At 37.6% G+C, this 14,859-nt stretch overlaps 1 protein-coding gene across 1 annotated transcript; it reads left to right on the top strand.

Annotated features, from left to right (window-relative positions):
- Positions 1-11,957: 11,957 nt before the first annotated feature.
- On the top strand, positions 11,958-14,476 carry LOC104227879 (uncharacterized). The gene is made up of 2 exons (XM_009780246.2): positions 11,958-12,375; positions 14,146-14,476. Exons 1-2 carry the CDS (start codon positions 12,081-12,083, stop codon positions 14,199-14,201), a joined length of 351 nt encoding a protein of 116 aa, XP_009778548.1. The 5' UTR covers positions 11,958-12,080; the 3' UTR covers positions 14,202-14,476.
- The last annotated feature ends 383 nt before the right edge of the window (positions 14,477-14,859 follow it).

The raw sequence follows: 14,859 nt of genomic DNA, 5'->3' as shown, positions 1-14,859 counted from the left end.
TTAGATTGAGCCGAGCACTGATGAATTGGTAAAGGAAAAGCTAAATTAAGTTTTGAATTGGTCGGATTGAGGTAAGTATCTTGCCTAACCTTGTGTGGGGGACTTCCCCTTAGGATTTGAGTCTTTTATGCTATTTGTAGTCCGTGCAAACGAGGTCACAAGTGTGTGCTCGGACTTATTTGTGGAAAATTTGCCTTTAAGGTTCTTAGGTCCTTATGTTCATTATGTGGGAAATATTCCGTTATGATTGAGTTTCCTAATTGCTTAATTTACCTCTATATGCTCCATACGATGTTGTTAGCTTCCCTCTAACTCTTACTTGTTACTTGGTCTTATTTGCCTTAATGAAGCGAGTGTTCTTCTTATCGTTTTGTTATCTCTAAATTGTGAATTCCTCTATGACCATGTGTATATATTCTATGAGTCCAAATTGTTATGGTTTCTGGTGAAGTTGTCACGTACTTGTTATGTCTTGTTGTTTTGTTAAGGTTATTGCGCTTCTTGGGTTTTCCGTGATTCTCTTGTTGCCGTGTATTCATACTCTTGGTGGTGGAACTCCTTGTGATTGGGTTGTTAGATTGTTGTTAATTCCCTTGCCGGGATGTATTGTTCATATTGTTTGGGTGAGGATACCAAGAGATCCTCGGGATACCAGGAGATCCCCAACACATATATTGAGGATACCAAGAGATCCCCAGCACATATATTGAGGATACTAAGAGATCCTCGGGATACCAAGAGATCCCCAACACATATATTGAGGATACCAAGAGATCCCTAGCTCATATACAGAGGATACTGAGAGATCCCGGAGTATTTACCTTTGAGACTACAGGACGGTATCCTGGGAGATCTCCGGTTGTTATCTATGTGTAGAGTTGTACTCCTTATGTGATTATTTTGTCTCCATTGTAATTGTTGTTATCAATTCAAGTGTTTTGACTGTTTAGATTCCTTTACTGATGTGATCCTTTATGTTGGAATCCATAGTGTTTATGATACCTCGCCGTATTTATATATATTTCAATACTTCAAATTTCAATAATTGTTACATTTTTAACTCAATTAGTTTCTCAATTAAATTTTTCTTAAACCGTTTGAGGTTGTATTTTACTTAAAAAGGAATTTCTACTAAGTTAATTTATTAAATCCCTTGTTAAAAATAATAAATCATCCGATGTTGTATTTTAATTGAAAATGGTACCTTCTTTATTCAAATGATTTCTAATAATAACTTCATCTTTTCTTGTTGAGTTCCTAGTTGGTTTAGAAATTGTACTCTACTTTATGTTATGTAAATGAGACTCCTTAAACTTCGTAATTGCATTGGTTATGGACCCTATGTACTGAGTAGCATGAGAACGTCGTTGCGCAAAGTGAGATAGAAATATGTGGGCATGAGGTGTCGGGTGTGCTAAAGGTTTGGTAGTTGAGGTTATGATATGAGACATCAAGTTTGAGATGGTTGAAATTGTGCATCAGAAATGATATGATTTATTGAGTTAACATCGCCTTTCTTATTTGAGTACATTTTACTTGTCTGTGTCCCAGCTATGTTGGTGTTAATTTACTTGGTTATCTTCGTTTCCATCTGTGTTTCGCTTTTATTGTTTCTACTAATTGTAGTTTGTTCTTTTTCCTGCTGTTGATATTACTTTGTTATCTATAGGTTGATAGTTTATTATCATATCATGTTCAATGTATTGGACCAGTAGGTGTCTTGACTGTTCCTCGTCACTACCCAGTCTTGATACTTACTGCACACCACTGTGGTGTGCTCATACTACACTTTTGTATATTTTTGTGTACAAATCCAGGTATTTGATCGGTAGTAGCTGTACGGGTCGTTGCGGTGGAGACTCAAGGTAAACCTGCTACAACGTTTGCAGGCCTCGGAGTCACCTTCATTTGTACTTATTTCCGTTTGTTCCTTTTGTTTCGGAACAGTGATGTATTTATTTTGTATAACTACTCTTAGAAAGTCTTGTGATTTGTACCACCGGTTTTGGGAATTGTAATTTGTTAAGAATTATTTAAATTAAAGTTAGCAAATATAAATGTTATCTCAGTTAATGTTAGGCTTACCTAATTTAGAGATTAGGTGTCATTACGACTCATTCAAAGGAATTTTGGGCCGTGACAAGTAATATCCCAGAGAGAAGAGTTAGAAAATACAAATACAAACAATAAACAAAAATAATAAGATTACAAAAGATATTATAGTACTAAACATATAACACCATGTCAGGAATAACATATACCCTCTAGTACTCCACCCCGTACAGCCCTATGGTTGGTTGTGACGGTGCTGGACCAACCTATACTCTATCACTACGGGCAATGAACGTGCTGGACCAACTTGCACTATATTCACTTGTGACTGGGAATGGTGCTTCACCAACCTGCACTCTATTCCAGAACCAAAATGGTGGTGCTGGACTAACCTACACTTTATCACTCTCTTCCGAATACAATATCCACATATCGAGTGCCAAATTCTAGGTCTTACTCCAGGTATGTCCTTAAATCGACATAGAAACAAGTCCTATATGCATCACACGGGTCACGATTCCCCCCTCTCTACCCGACGTATGCTCATCCCAACACATAAGCTGTTACGCCCCGCAGTATTACGTCGATGTTATGCTCTGCAGTAAAATATTACGATAATGCTACCCTTTGCAGTAATATATTACAATGGTGTTATGCCTTGCAGTATTATATTATGGTGATGTCACGCTTCGCAGTATTAAATTACGACAAGTGTTGCACCCAGCAGTATTACATTACGGTGATGTTATGCTTCGTAGTATTAAGTTACGACGACGTTGCACCCTGTAATATTGTACGTTGAATTTGTCGTAAGGAAATTGACATCAGTCCAAGAAAAAAATTATTTGGGGATTATAAGGATTATAAGTGATGAGTAAATTCGTGAAGGTAAGAGGGTAAGTAAAATCGAAGAAAATGAATTTTGTTAAAGTTTGACATTTTGTGATAAAATACGGCCGAGCTAAAATACCCGGTATTTATGGACTAGTGTCATACAAGATACTACATAACCATGCTAGTAAGGTGTATAAGGTATGTTAAAAGAGAGTAGTATTTAATTAAATTAAGACAATTTTTAAATTATACGGGTAATTGATTAATTACCGGGTAACAAAATATTACCCAGTTAACCAATAAATGAATAGGAATTACACGTGGCAAGAAGCCACAATTCAAGAAATGACTAAGGGTCTTATTTGCTTAGGTGGCTATGTAGGATAACAAGACTTTAACATGTAAATTAAAGATATGCAACTTTGGTTCATTTGGACATAGTATTCTATAAGCTAAAACATTGCAACGTATACTGTTCTTGGAATTCTTTAAGCTATTCTACAATTTGGTTCTTATATATCCTTCATCCTGATTCAAAGCATTCAAGAACATATGCTAAAACTCAATCCAAAAAAACGCTCCAACGAAAATTCTTGCACAAAACAATTCCAACGAGAATTGTTAGAATCGTAGCAACGTAAAATTTTGCGGTTCTAAAGGAGTACGGTGCAATCTTTCTAAAAATATAATACGAAGTTTTCCCTACTCTAGGTATGTTAAGGTTATCCCTTCTTTCTTTTGACATGATCTATACGACACAAACGAAACGTGCAAATACACAAATTCCATAAATGACTCTATTCATAGAAGTATTTAAGATATCTATGTTCTTGAATTTTCATGTGTCATAATATTTTATCATCTGTTTATGGGTTTCAAAAAAATACGAAAGTTGAAAAGAGTTTACTTTATGATATTACTCAAAGGCAAAATGGTCTTATGACATTCCGAAATTTTTTATTAACGTACTTTCCATGCATAGCATCATGTACATTGACCCATGACCAGATGACGTTATATACGCTTTTTATGTATGTATGTATATATATGTATATGGGATATGGGAAAGGTTATAGCGTTATATACGCACCACCACCTGATCAACTGGTATGCATTGATGATTTTGCCCACAGTGGCCAAAATGATATAATGGGATGCCCTCAGAGGCTGACGATGTTATGAAACATGTACCTATGCACGACACGACATTCATACGCATATGCTGATACTATAATTGTTTCATGATTTACAAAGTTATTCAGACTTACAGGTGGAGTCATTTACTCTATATTACCTCCATGTCTGTTATGTACTTATTTATGTGCCTTACATACTCAGTATATTATTCGTATTGACATCCCTTTTTTTCTAGGAATGCTGCGTTTCATGCCCGCAGGTCCAGATAGACGGGTCGAGAGCCCTCCAAGTAGACTATCAGCTCAGCGGAAAATGTTGGTGCGCTCCATTTGCTTCGGAGTTGCGTGTTTGGTTAGTATGATTTAGACGTGCATTGTTTGGTATGGCGGGACTCTGTCCCGAACTTTATGACAGTTATGTACTCTTAGAGGCTTGTAGACATATGTCGTGTATATAAAAGATTGTACGACCTTGTCGGCCTATATTTTGAGTTTGTAAAGGATCATGTTGGCCTATTAGGCCCGTATGTCACGTGTATATGATGATGTAATAAGAAAGATACGTTATGTTGCTACTCAGTTGAGTAAGGTATCGGGTGCCCATCGCGGTCCATCAGTTTGAGTCGTAACAAAAGTAAGTAAAGCCACATAGCATGCAAGCATAACAAGGTTAAGCATTCCCTACCTGTTTTGATCCCCAATATTTTTTTTACCTTTTTCCTATAAGCTATGCTCTCAAAATCTCCAAAGAAAAAAGGATTTTGGACTAGATTTTTCTTTTATAATATAGCTCGTACAGATATGGTATTTTTGTAATTAGCACATCAGAAAAATCTAAATTTATATCTTTCATTTTTAATTGTCAAAAACATATCAAGTAGACTCGGAATAGGATTAATTTTTGTGAGTCTCAAAAAATGATACTGACCTAATTATGCGGTCCAATTAACATTTGGACAACATATACACAAAATAAAGGGTCGGGCTCTTTATTTATAAAAAAATACTCTTTATGTATAAGCGTTCTGAACCCGCCCGAATCACCTCAGAATCTAACCAAATTTTATGGACAAGTCCAAAGTATCTATCTCAAGCTAGTTGAAGTGTCAGAATACGATTGAGACTTCTAAAACTAAAAATGGGCCAATCATCACATTAACCACCACTTCGAAAGATGTTTGTCCTTGAACGTGCTTAAAATTTTAATACTAATTGGAATTTGACAAGACTAGTTCCCACAAGTCACTAATATCGAGATAGAACAAACGGTATAATCAAATCCCAAATCCAGCTACATTTAGGCAAAATGAGACGTTGAAAAGCCACAAAATATCCCACTAAAAGAGATGTTCGTCCCCGGACAACATTAGAACATAAAGTAAAGTGTGAAAATACGTACTTGGTGTCTCAAACAGTTGCAGGTACCTTCTCTGTATATCCACCTCAGACTTCTATATGGCCTTCTCTATCAGATAATTATGCCTCAACGCTCTCACAGATGCAACCTCTTTGGACCTCAGCTTCTGAACCTACCTGCCAATAATAGCAATGAGCCCCTCCTCGTATACTAGATACTTAACTAGCTCAATCTCCACAGGCTGAATCACGTGACTCGGGTCACGAGCATACTATTGAAGCATCAATATATGGAATATCAAATGAACCGTAGAAAGCTCCGGTGGCAAGTCCAAGATATGAGCAACCAAACAAACATGCTCCAAGATCTCATAAGGGCAATTAATTTCGGGCTCAACTTGCCCTTCTTACCTAATCTTATGACGCTCTTCATCGGCAAAACTTTCAAAAAGACCTTGTCGCCCTTGGAAAACTCCAATTCATGAACATATCTATCGGCATAACTCTTTTGGCGACTCTAAGCTGTCACCAGTCTCTCCCTAATCACTGTCACCATATCTAAGGCATCTTGGACCAAAACTCAGTCCCAACAATTGTGCCTCTTTGGACTCAAGCTAACCAATAGGAGAGTGGCATCGTCTACCATATAAAGCCTCATATTACGCCATCTGAATACTAAACTGGTAATTGTTGTTGTAATAGAACTCTGTCAAAGGTAAGAAAACATTCCAATTTCCACTGAAATCGATGACAAAAGTCCTCAATATATCCTCCAGAATTTGAATAAGTCACTTAGACTGTATGTCAATATAAGGATGAAAAATCATGCTCAACTCAACTTGTAGCACAAAGAATGCTAAAATTACTGCCAAAACTCAGATGTAAACCGAGAACTCGATAAGAGGTTATAGAAATAGGAACACCATGCAATCTTATATCTCTCGAAAATGTAACTCCGCTAGTTACTCGACAGTACTAGTGGTAAAAATCGGTAAGAAGTGTGTTGACTAAGTAAGCCTATCAACTATCACCCAAACTGATCAAATCTTCCAAAATAGGTAATAAGTCTTTAAAAAACCCATAATGACAGGTTCTAACTTCCACTTATTGGTATTCAAATAATCTCTAAACCACCCATCTAAACTAAGAATATCTATGCAATATGTTATCTACTTAATTATCAAGAACCATATCTTGTAGCCTTTACTTCATGTTCCTTCATCCATACAAGTCACATATAACCTAATACAAGCTCATGGAACCCAAAAGCATCAGTTATTGAAATCTATAAATTTCTGAAGTCCTTACTTGACCTGATTACTGTTCTAACACAAAGAAACAATGCATAGAACCTCTTGAACTATTCTTCTCAACCAAAAAACTTTTGTGAGATATATTCTACTACACTTATGCATAATTTGTCCATCTACAATATTGCAAACTATCTATGTTGTCCAGCAACAACTTTTTCAAGCTATCTGTATCAAATACATATAACATACTATCCACATTAAAAGAGATAGTTTGACCTCCAGAATTTTGACCTCTAAACTTGAAGAGTGCAAGAATCCTCATGCTAGCGAACTCTAACTTGTCCACTTAAACAACTGTGAAGTCATCTATACAATCATCTCATAAAGAACATTTCCATTAACTTCATCATGTCAAACTACAAAAGTCTGAATCTCAATGGCTACCAGTCATACAATGTCTCTAACACTTAGTCAAATCGTCCATAGACTTCATTCTCAGTATGTCTTCTATAACCCACACCTTTTCCTGGTGATGCAAGATAATATCACCATACTCTTAAGTAATGTAAATCACTTGTGTTGTCTTTTACTCAAGATCCTCACTCCACAATACCCATAATGCGGAGAATACGGCGATACTTCTCCAGAAAATCCTACACATCCTCGGTAGTTTTGCTACAAAAAGTAGGTGGACTATACTTCTTGAACTTCTCAAGCCTCTTCTTCTCCTCCTCTAATGCCTCTAGCCTGACCTCGGGCTAAACCAGAATAACAGGCTGTACCGGCACCACACCCAGAACCTGACCTATGTGAGACCGTTGCTCTGGTGTATGGGCGGTTGGAGTCTAAGCTTCTCCCCCAATCTGCGAGTGGCTGGTGCAATAGAGATTAATCCCACCTGAGTCAATGTACCAAACATGCTCAAGAACTGTGCTAAAGTCTCCTAAAGTCCGGGGGTAATAACAAGGGACTCCGGTACCTGTCCCCCAACCGAAGCTACTGGCGACTCCTCAACTGCTGCTTTAGCCGGTGCTCTAGCTGCGGCACTTGCCCTTCCTCGGCCTCTACCTCGGCCCCGGCCTCTTGCTGCTCTAGCAGGGGCGCGGGTGTCTGCTCGACTGATCTGGTAGCGCGTGTCATCACCATATGTGAGAGAATATAGATACAAAAGCTCAAATTTGAAATCAACAAATCCGCACAGCAAGAATGATAAGTGGAGTTTTCCTAATATTTATGCAGCCACCCGAAGATAAGTACATACGTCTCCATACCGATCCACAAGACTCTACTAAACTTGCTCGTGACTCGTAGAACCTGTAAACCTATAGCTCTGATACCAACTTGTCACGACCCAAAATCATACCATAGGCGTCATGATGGAACCTAGTCTCTAAGAATAGGTAAGCCGATTACTTACAACAATTAAGCCAGTTTACCAATGATAATTTTAAAACAGAGTTTAACATGGATATCGAAACAAAAGCAAAATAAGCCTATGCGGCCATAATTATCACAACCTCCCAAGATTAGGTAATATAGAGTCACAAAAATATGGAAAGATCTCAAAGATCGAAATACAATACTGTTCAAATAACAAGCTGACACTACAATGAAAGGAAAGGACTCCAAGGGACTACGACGACTAAAAAGCTATACCTTGAATCCTCGTGATCAATACGCTAACTATGCATGCGTCTGATATCTCCAATACCTCGATCTGCACAAAAATGTGCAAGCGTGTAGCATGAGTGCACCACGGCTGGTACCTAGTAAGAATCAAGACTAACATCAGTGGAGTAGTGACGAGGTACAACTCAAGACACCTACTAGTCAAATTAACCTGTGCAGTATAGAAGTATAAAGCTAATAATGAAAGCAGGAATCAGTAAATGGCAACAAGATAAACATGTGATATAAACAGTAAAGTAATAAGAACAACGTGAAAGTACCATTGAAAGCAAATAAGGGAAAACCAATAACAACCAATTAATCAAGTCGTTCTAACACAAGTTTCGCAACGAAACTTTCTCCAAAATACCTCTTCTCATAATCACAAGTCATGAGTTTCAACCCACAAATCATATGCTCGTGGCACCCGGTTCCCACATTTCTAATCACAACCGCACGGGAACTCACGTGCCAACATCTCAATCCGCTCGGCATGATCATAGGCTCACAATCACAATCCGCCCGACGTGGTAACATGATATCACAATTCGGCTGACATGGTCACATGCTCAATATCACATGAACGCAGATAATACAAAAATACATGGGCATGATCAATAAATGCTACATTGCGTACTCCTGAACTAGTATAAGTGGCATGCTACGGTGTTTGCTTGTGCAAGTGAACTATTACAGCCCAAGTCAACAAGTAATATCAAAGACATCGAGTAGCTCATTGAAAGCAACACAGCAAGTCACATAAAGTGTATAACATACATGAGTATAATCCCACTAACATATGAACATCGTCAACATAATACCCCAGGCCATCACACATCATCCCTGACATTGCCACCATTATCTCTCTGATAGCCACCCGTATCATTCTGCCCTGACAATATCATTAGTCACATGTATCACTCTGATAGCCACCCGTATCACTCCACATAATAGCCATCCTTATTGCTCCGCCCGAACAATAACACAACAGCCACCCGTATCACTCCGCACAATTGACAACAGTGGGATGCCACCCTTATGCCCCGCATAACAACAACAATGAAATATCACCATTATGCTCTGCATAACAACAACCAATCCACACAACAATTTACATGTGCTAACATCACGACAACACGGCATATCAACTCGTACCACAAGTGCCCATAAGCCACAAGCTTTCCAAAAGAACCAACAGTATCAGTATTTCCATAACATATAGCTCACGGCTCAACACAATGTGTATAAAATCTCAATAACAACAAAAAGAACGGGAAAGTAACTCAACAATGAACAACACCCCCTTGAAACATAACTTCAATTAAAATAGACTAATGACTCTCAGTAACTTTAATTTCAATTAATTGCTTAAGAATAAACTCGATAATGAAGGTATTCCCACAAAATGACAAACTTCGAATCCTCGTGTATGAAATAGGCTAACAATGAAAGAGATGACACGAACTAGCAACTATATCTAAATGCATGAGAATAACTCGATAACAAAGCGATATCATGTAACAACAATTTCAATTAAGAATAACTCAACAATAAAGGAAGTCATATAATGATAAAAGAGGTAACAACTTCAAATAAAGCACATGGAAAGTAAACATGACAAATAAAAGGATATAACATGTGCTAACAATTTCAAATAAATACATGAAAGAAGCTTAAGAGTCTAAACCGGTCAATTTTCATATATAAACCCGAGTACGGACTCGTTACCTCGCGTACACGACTTTCACATAACATAAATAGCACAAACAACTCCAATCCTAAGGGTAGTTTCTCCACACAAAGTTAGGCAAGATACTTACCTCAAAGAAGCTAAACTGATACTATAAAATAACCTTCTCGTGTGAAACAACCTCTGTACGACTCAAATCTTGCCAAAATAACTTAATATCATAAAATAAAATCGTAGGAAATAATTTCAGATAATAAAGTTTCGATCTTAATTGAAAACTAAAAGGTTAACCCAAAAGGTCAACCTCCGTGTCCGTACCTCGAAACCCGATAAACCCCATAAATTCCGATAACCAATTCAATTATGAGTCCAACAATACTAATTTCATCCAATTCCTACTTCGATCGATGTTCAAAACCCAATTATTATCTTTAGAAAAGTTTTTGATAAAACCTCCAATTCTTCCATCAAAACATGGATTAATTCACAAATTAACTACTCGAATCATGTTAAAGTATAAAAGTTGAGATTAGATACTGACTCCATAAAAATACGAGAAGAACTCCGCGAAAATCACCTCAATCGGAACTCTAGAACTCAAGATATGCTCAAAATATCAAAAGAACACAATATGATTTTTTTTATACACAGGCGTTTCTGCTTTTGCGCCCAAAAAGCCGCACCTGCGCATTTTCAGCTATCATTTCTACTATTACGGACCATTTTTCGCACCTGTGGATCGTAGATGCGGAGCCAACTTCGCATCCGCGAAGGCACCAACTCTTTTCTCCGACACTAAAATGAGCATAACTCCCTCATATGATGTCCAAATTCGGCGATTCTTTTTTATATGGCTTTATAATTACAATACAGATCTAATGTTTCAATCAAAACAGAAATTTGAGCTCATTTGCTTATTGTGGTACCATTTATGCTTGAAGAAACGATATCGAAACATAAAAAACGAGCTCAACACAACCCAAACCTATCTGAAACTCACCCAAGCCCCTCGGGACTCCGTCGGAACATACCAATAAGTCCCAAAATATAATATGGACCTACTCGAGGCCTTAAATCCCACATAACAATATCAAAATAACGAATCATCGATCAAGATCATTTTCTTAAGTTCATAAACTTCAACTTCGAACCAAGCGTCTGATTCAAGCCTAACCAATCCGGAATGAACCCAAATTTTGCATACAAGTTCCAAATGACATATCGAACATTTTCCAACTCTCAGAACAATAATCTGAACTCGATAATATCAAAGTCAACTCCCGGTCAAACCTATAAACTTTCCAAACCTTCAAATTGCCAACTTTCGCCAAATAGTGCTGAAACCTTCTAGAAACATCCAAATGCAAATCCGGGCATATGCCCAAGTCCAAAATCACCATACGAAACTATTGGAATCATCAAAATACCATTCTGGAGTCATCTATATAAAATTCAAACTCTGTCAACTCTTACTACTTAAGCTTCTAAATAAGAATTATTCTTCCAAATCAATCCCGAGTCATCCGAAAACAGAACTCTGCCACACACGCAAGTCATGATACACAATACAAAGTTGTTCGAGACCTTAAGCCACCAAACGGAACGCTAATTCTCAAAATTACCGGCTCTGTCATTACGAGTTGCTTCCTGAAAATCCTCGCAGTTACTTCATTTCTTCTATAAATAAAGAGATCTCAATTTATTATTTACATCAGTTTAAAATTGAATAATATATCATTCTCTCTATACTTGTCTTTGATTTATTTGCTTTGCAGTCTTATTTTATAAGCGAAGGGGAGCCTTGGCGTAACTGGTAAAGTTGCTGCCATGTGACCAAAAAATTACGGGTTCGAGCCGTGGAAATAGTCGTGAATAGTAAGAGCTTAGTATAACGGGCTGCCTTAATTTTTTAGTCTTATTTTATAACAGTGCGTAAATTTTAAGGGGATGTCAAAAAGAAAGAGGCGTAATATTACATGACACGCCCAAACCTCAAAGGAGGGGTTAAATTGAAATTCTCCTTTAGACTGTAAATTTTGGGTACCAACCAGTTCCTGGAGCAACTAGACAGAGAGTCGAAGTCAGGGCGCGATGGAGTGGACAAGCAAAGTCGGGGAGGCAGTGAACAAGGCGGTAAACAGCAACAAAGTGTTAAACGTAGTGCTATTGGGTGCATTTGGGTTTCTCTGCCTGAGATCCGTGCAGCAACAGAGGAACATCCAAGTTCTGGAGACAGAAAAGGACTCTTTACTCAATTCTAATAAAGCTATGAAGAAGACCATGTGGGATTGGAAGCAGCAGCTTTTCGCCGAAGCTGATATACCCAACCCAATTCTTCCCCTCTCCAAGCTTAAATCCATCTATGGAGAAGCCCCAACTTCTTCTGGTATTATGCCTTCTCTCTTTTAAATGAATCATGGTAACAAAAATAGACGGATTGAGATTAGGATGGCTACTGTAATGATTGTGTGTAAGCACTTCCAGTTGTAGGAGCCAGGAATTTATACAAGGGGATTTTAGATATTCGAATGTTTTGCGTCGGGGATTTGAAAACAAATCCTTGTATTTTTCTCTTGTCTCTAGCGGATTCAACCGTTTATATATAACTAAAAAAAATTCATTTCTGCCCTATTTACGCAGTTTAATTTTTCAATGAAGGGGATTCAACCTCTTTCCTCCTCCTACCTCCGCCACTGCATTCTTTTCTGCCCTAGTTTTGCCATTTCCAAGTGTCCAACAGATTATTAGAATTTCTATACTCAATATAGTTTGATGCAAGTACTCATTTGGTCATTATATTCATCTAAATGGTTATGTCAGCACTTAGATGTTACCCGATATGTAGAAAGATATTGACTTGAGGTTGTTACTGAAAGCACTACCATTTAATATAGCAGCACTCCTGCTCTCTTAAAGAGTGAAAGTTTCCTAATATAGTCTTGTCTTATGAATTGAAGTCAATAGCTTTAGAATTCTTAGTTTAGAAAGGCTAAGGTCTTTTGTCAACCTCAGCTTGATGAAGCTTTGCTTGCTTTCTAGAAATGTAATTACTTGAATCTGTATGGGTGCAACAGCTGGAGAAAGAAGTGTTCACCGAGCGCTGTAGCCCCTGTTGATTTATTATAGTGTTAGAGTCCTTAACTAAAGTCCTCATTGAACACTGGATAGGCAAGCATGGCCGACAAAATATGGAGATTCATTGAGAACCGTCTAAATGCCCTTGAAAAGTTATCTCCTAAAAGCTATGCTGATGCTATGAATTGGCTCAAAGGTCTGAAACCAGTCTTTTAAAGAAGAAAACCCTCCTAAAGGTGGCGAACAGGCCCATGACCTTTTTTTGCCTCAAATATACCCCCTTCAAGTAATTTCTTTTTCCTCTCGAGCTCCTTTTGTACTGGCTGATGCTAAACAACTACTCCTGCCATATTTGTGAGTGGGATCTTATATTATTGTTAAGAGTTATATGAGAGATGTGCATATCAGTTACCTGTCTGGTGCAATCTCGAGGGTGTATATGGAGTAGAGCTCTGATTGACTTTGGAAACCTCACTACTTAGAATAGGAGTTCATCTGCGGGATCTTTTGTAACTTCCCGGTATTAACTTAATGATGACATTCATTAATAAAATTCACTTCTTTACTGATATGTTTATAGACAAGTTCTTAACTTTAATCAATGAATTTGGTAGCGAACCAAAATCGAGTTTAAAATGAAAAACCTTTCTCTATTTCCTGTCCAAGAATAGGGAAGAGTGAATTCAGTATCTTCGTACGAATTTAGGCTGGATTCCTTATCCAGAGTAAGTTGTGGGTCAATTTTCATCAATTTTATCGTAGATGCGAAATACTTATTACGTGTGATCTTTGAATAGCTAAAATCATCTGAATGGAAATAACTTATTGCTCAACGAGCATCTTGTGGGCTGCCTGTATCACACCCCTTGAGGTGCAGCCCTTCTCCGAACCCTGTGCGAATGCAAGATGCTTTGTGCACCGGGCTAACCTTCTTTTTTTTCAATGAGCTCTTGTATTTCATTAAAAAATGAAGGCAACATGAATCCTCCCCCCCCCCCCCCACACACACACACATAAGTGTTGTGGAATGGATGGTGCTAGTTGCATTTCTTTTCATTAATTTTTTGTTGCAAACATGCAGGTGGAGATGCTCAAAAAGGAGATGGAAAATCACCTGCATCGGCATTTGTTGTCTAGAAAGCCATTGGTATAGGTTGTTTATGAAGAAACAAGCTTGCTGGCAAAATAACAACGAGCTGCTTAGATCTGTGAAATATCACGCTTCAGTTAGTATAATGAAAGCTGATCGCAAAGGGGGAATGTGGTGTAATACTGAGTTTTTGTTTCATCCTGTTTCTAGGAACTTTGTGATTTACGACTGTTTTTTCCCTCTTATCTAACGTGCAGTTTGTAAGGAGGCTGAGGTGTTCAAGTTTAGTTTATGGTATTATTGGTGATGCTTCATTTTTCTACTCCATTTTCTTTTTCTTGGGACTGTGCCATGACCTGAATATCTGATAATTGAGTTTCATGGTTGATCAGCTATCGATTTAACCGTCAAGTTGAAAATTCTGGCAAAATTGCTTAGTACCAACGTAGAAAGGGTCTGGATTCCTCTTCATATAATTCTTTTTTCTGGCAAGAAAAAAAAAATACTTATGGGTGTTATAAAATAACGACGGTAAAGTAAAGACAAGTATAGAGAGAAATTGATATATTATTCGAATTCAAACTGATGTACATAATGAACTGTAATCTCTTCTATTTATAGAAGAAAGGAAGCTGCTGTGTAAGCTGCTATTATACTAGATATGGATAATTTTTTACTGAGAGCAATGTTTATCCATAACTGAAT

The sequence above is a fragment of the Nicotiana sylvestris genome, chromosome 4 (genome assembly GCF_000393655.2).
Source record: "Nicotiana sylvestris chromosome 4, ASM39365v2, whole genome shotgun sequence".
In the NCBI taxonomy this organism is placed as follows: domain Eukaryota; kingdom Viridiplantae; phylum Streptophyta; class Magnoliopsida; order Solanales; family Solanaceae; genus Nicotiana; species Nicotiana sylvestris.
Note: the sequence above shows the minus strand (reverse complement) of the source record. Positions and strands in the feature narration are given on the sequence as shown.

Excerpts from the sequence above, each read along its gene's own strand:
- LOC104227879 (XM_009780246.2), top strand. The coding sequence starts at position 12,081 with ATGGAGTGGACAAGCAAAGTCGGGGAGGCAGTGAACAAGGCGGTAAAC. Across the intron at positions 12,376-14,145 it reads AGAAGCCCCAACTTCTTCTG|GTGGAGATGCTCAAAAAGGA; the intron begins GTATTATGCCTT and ends GCAAACATGCAG.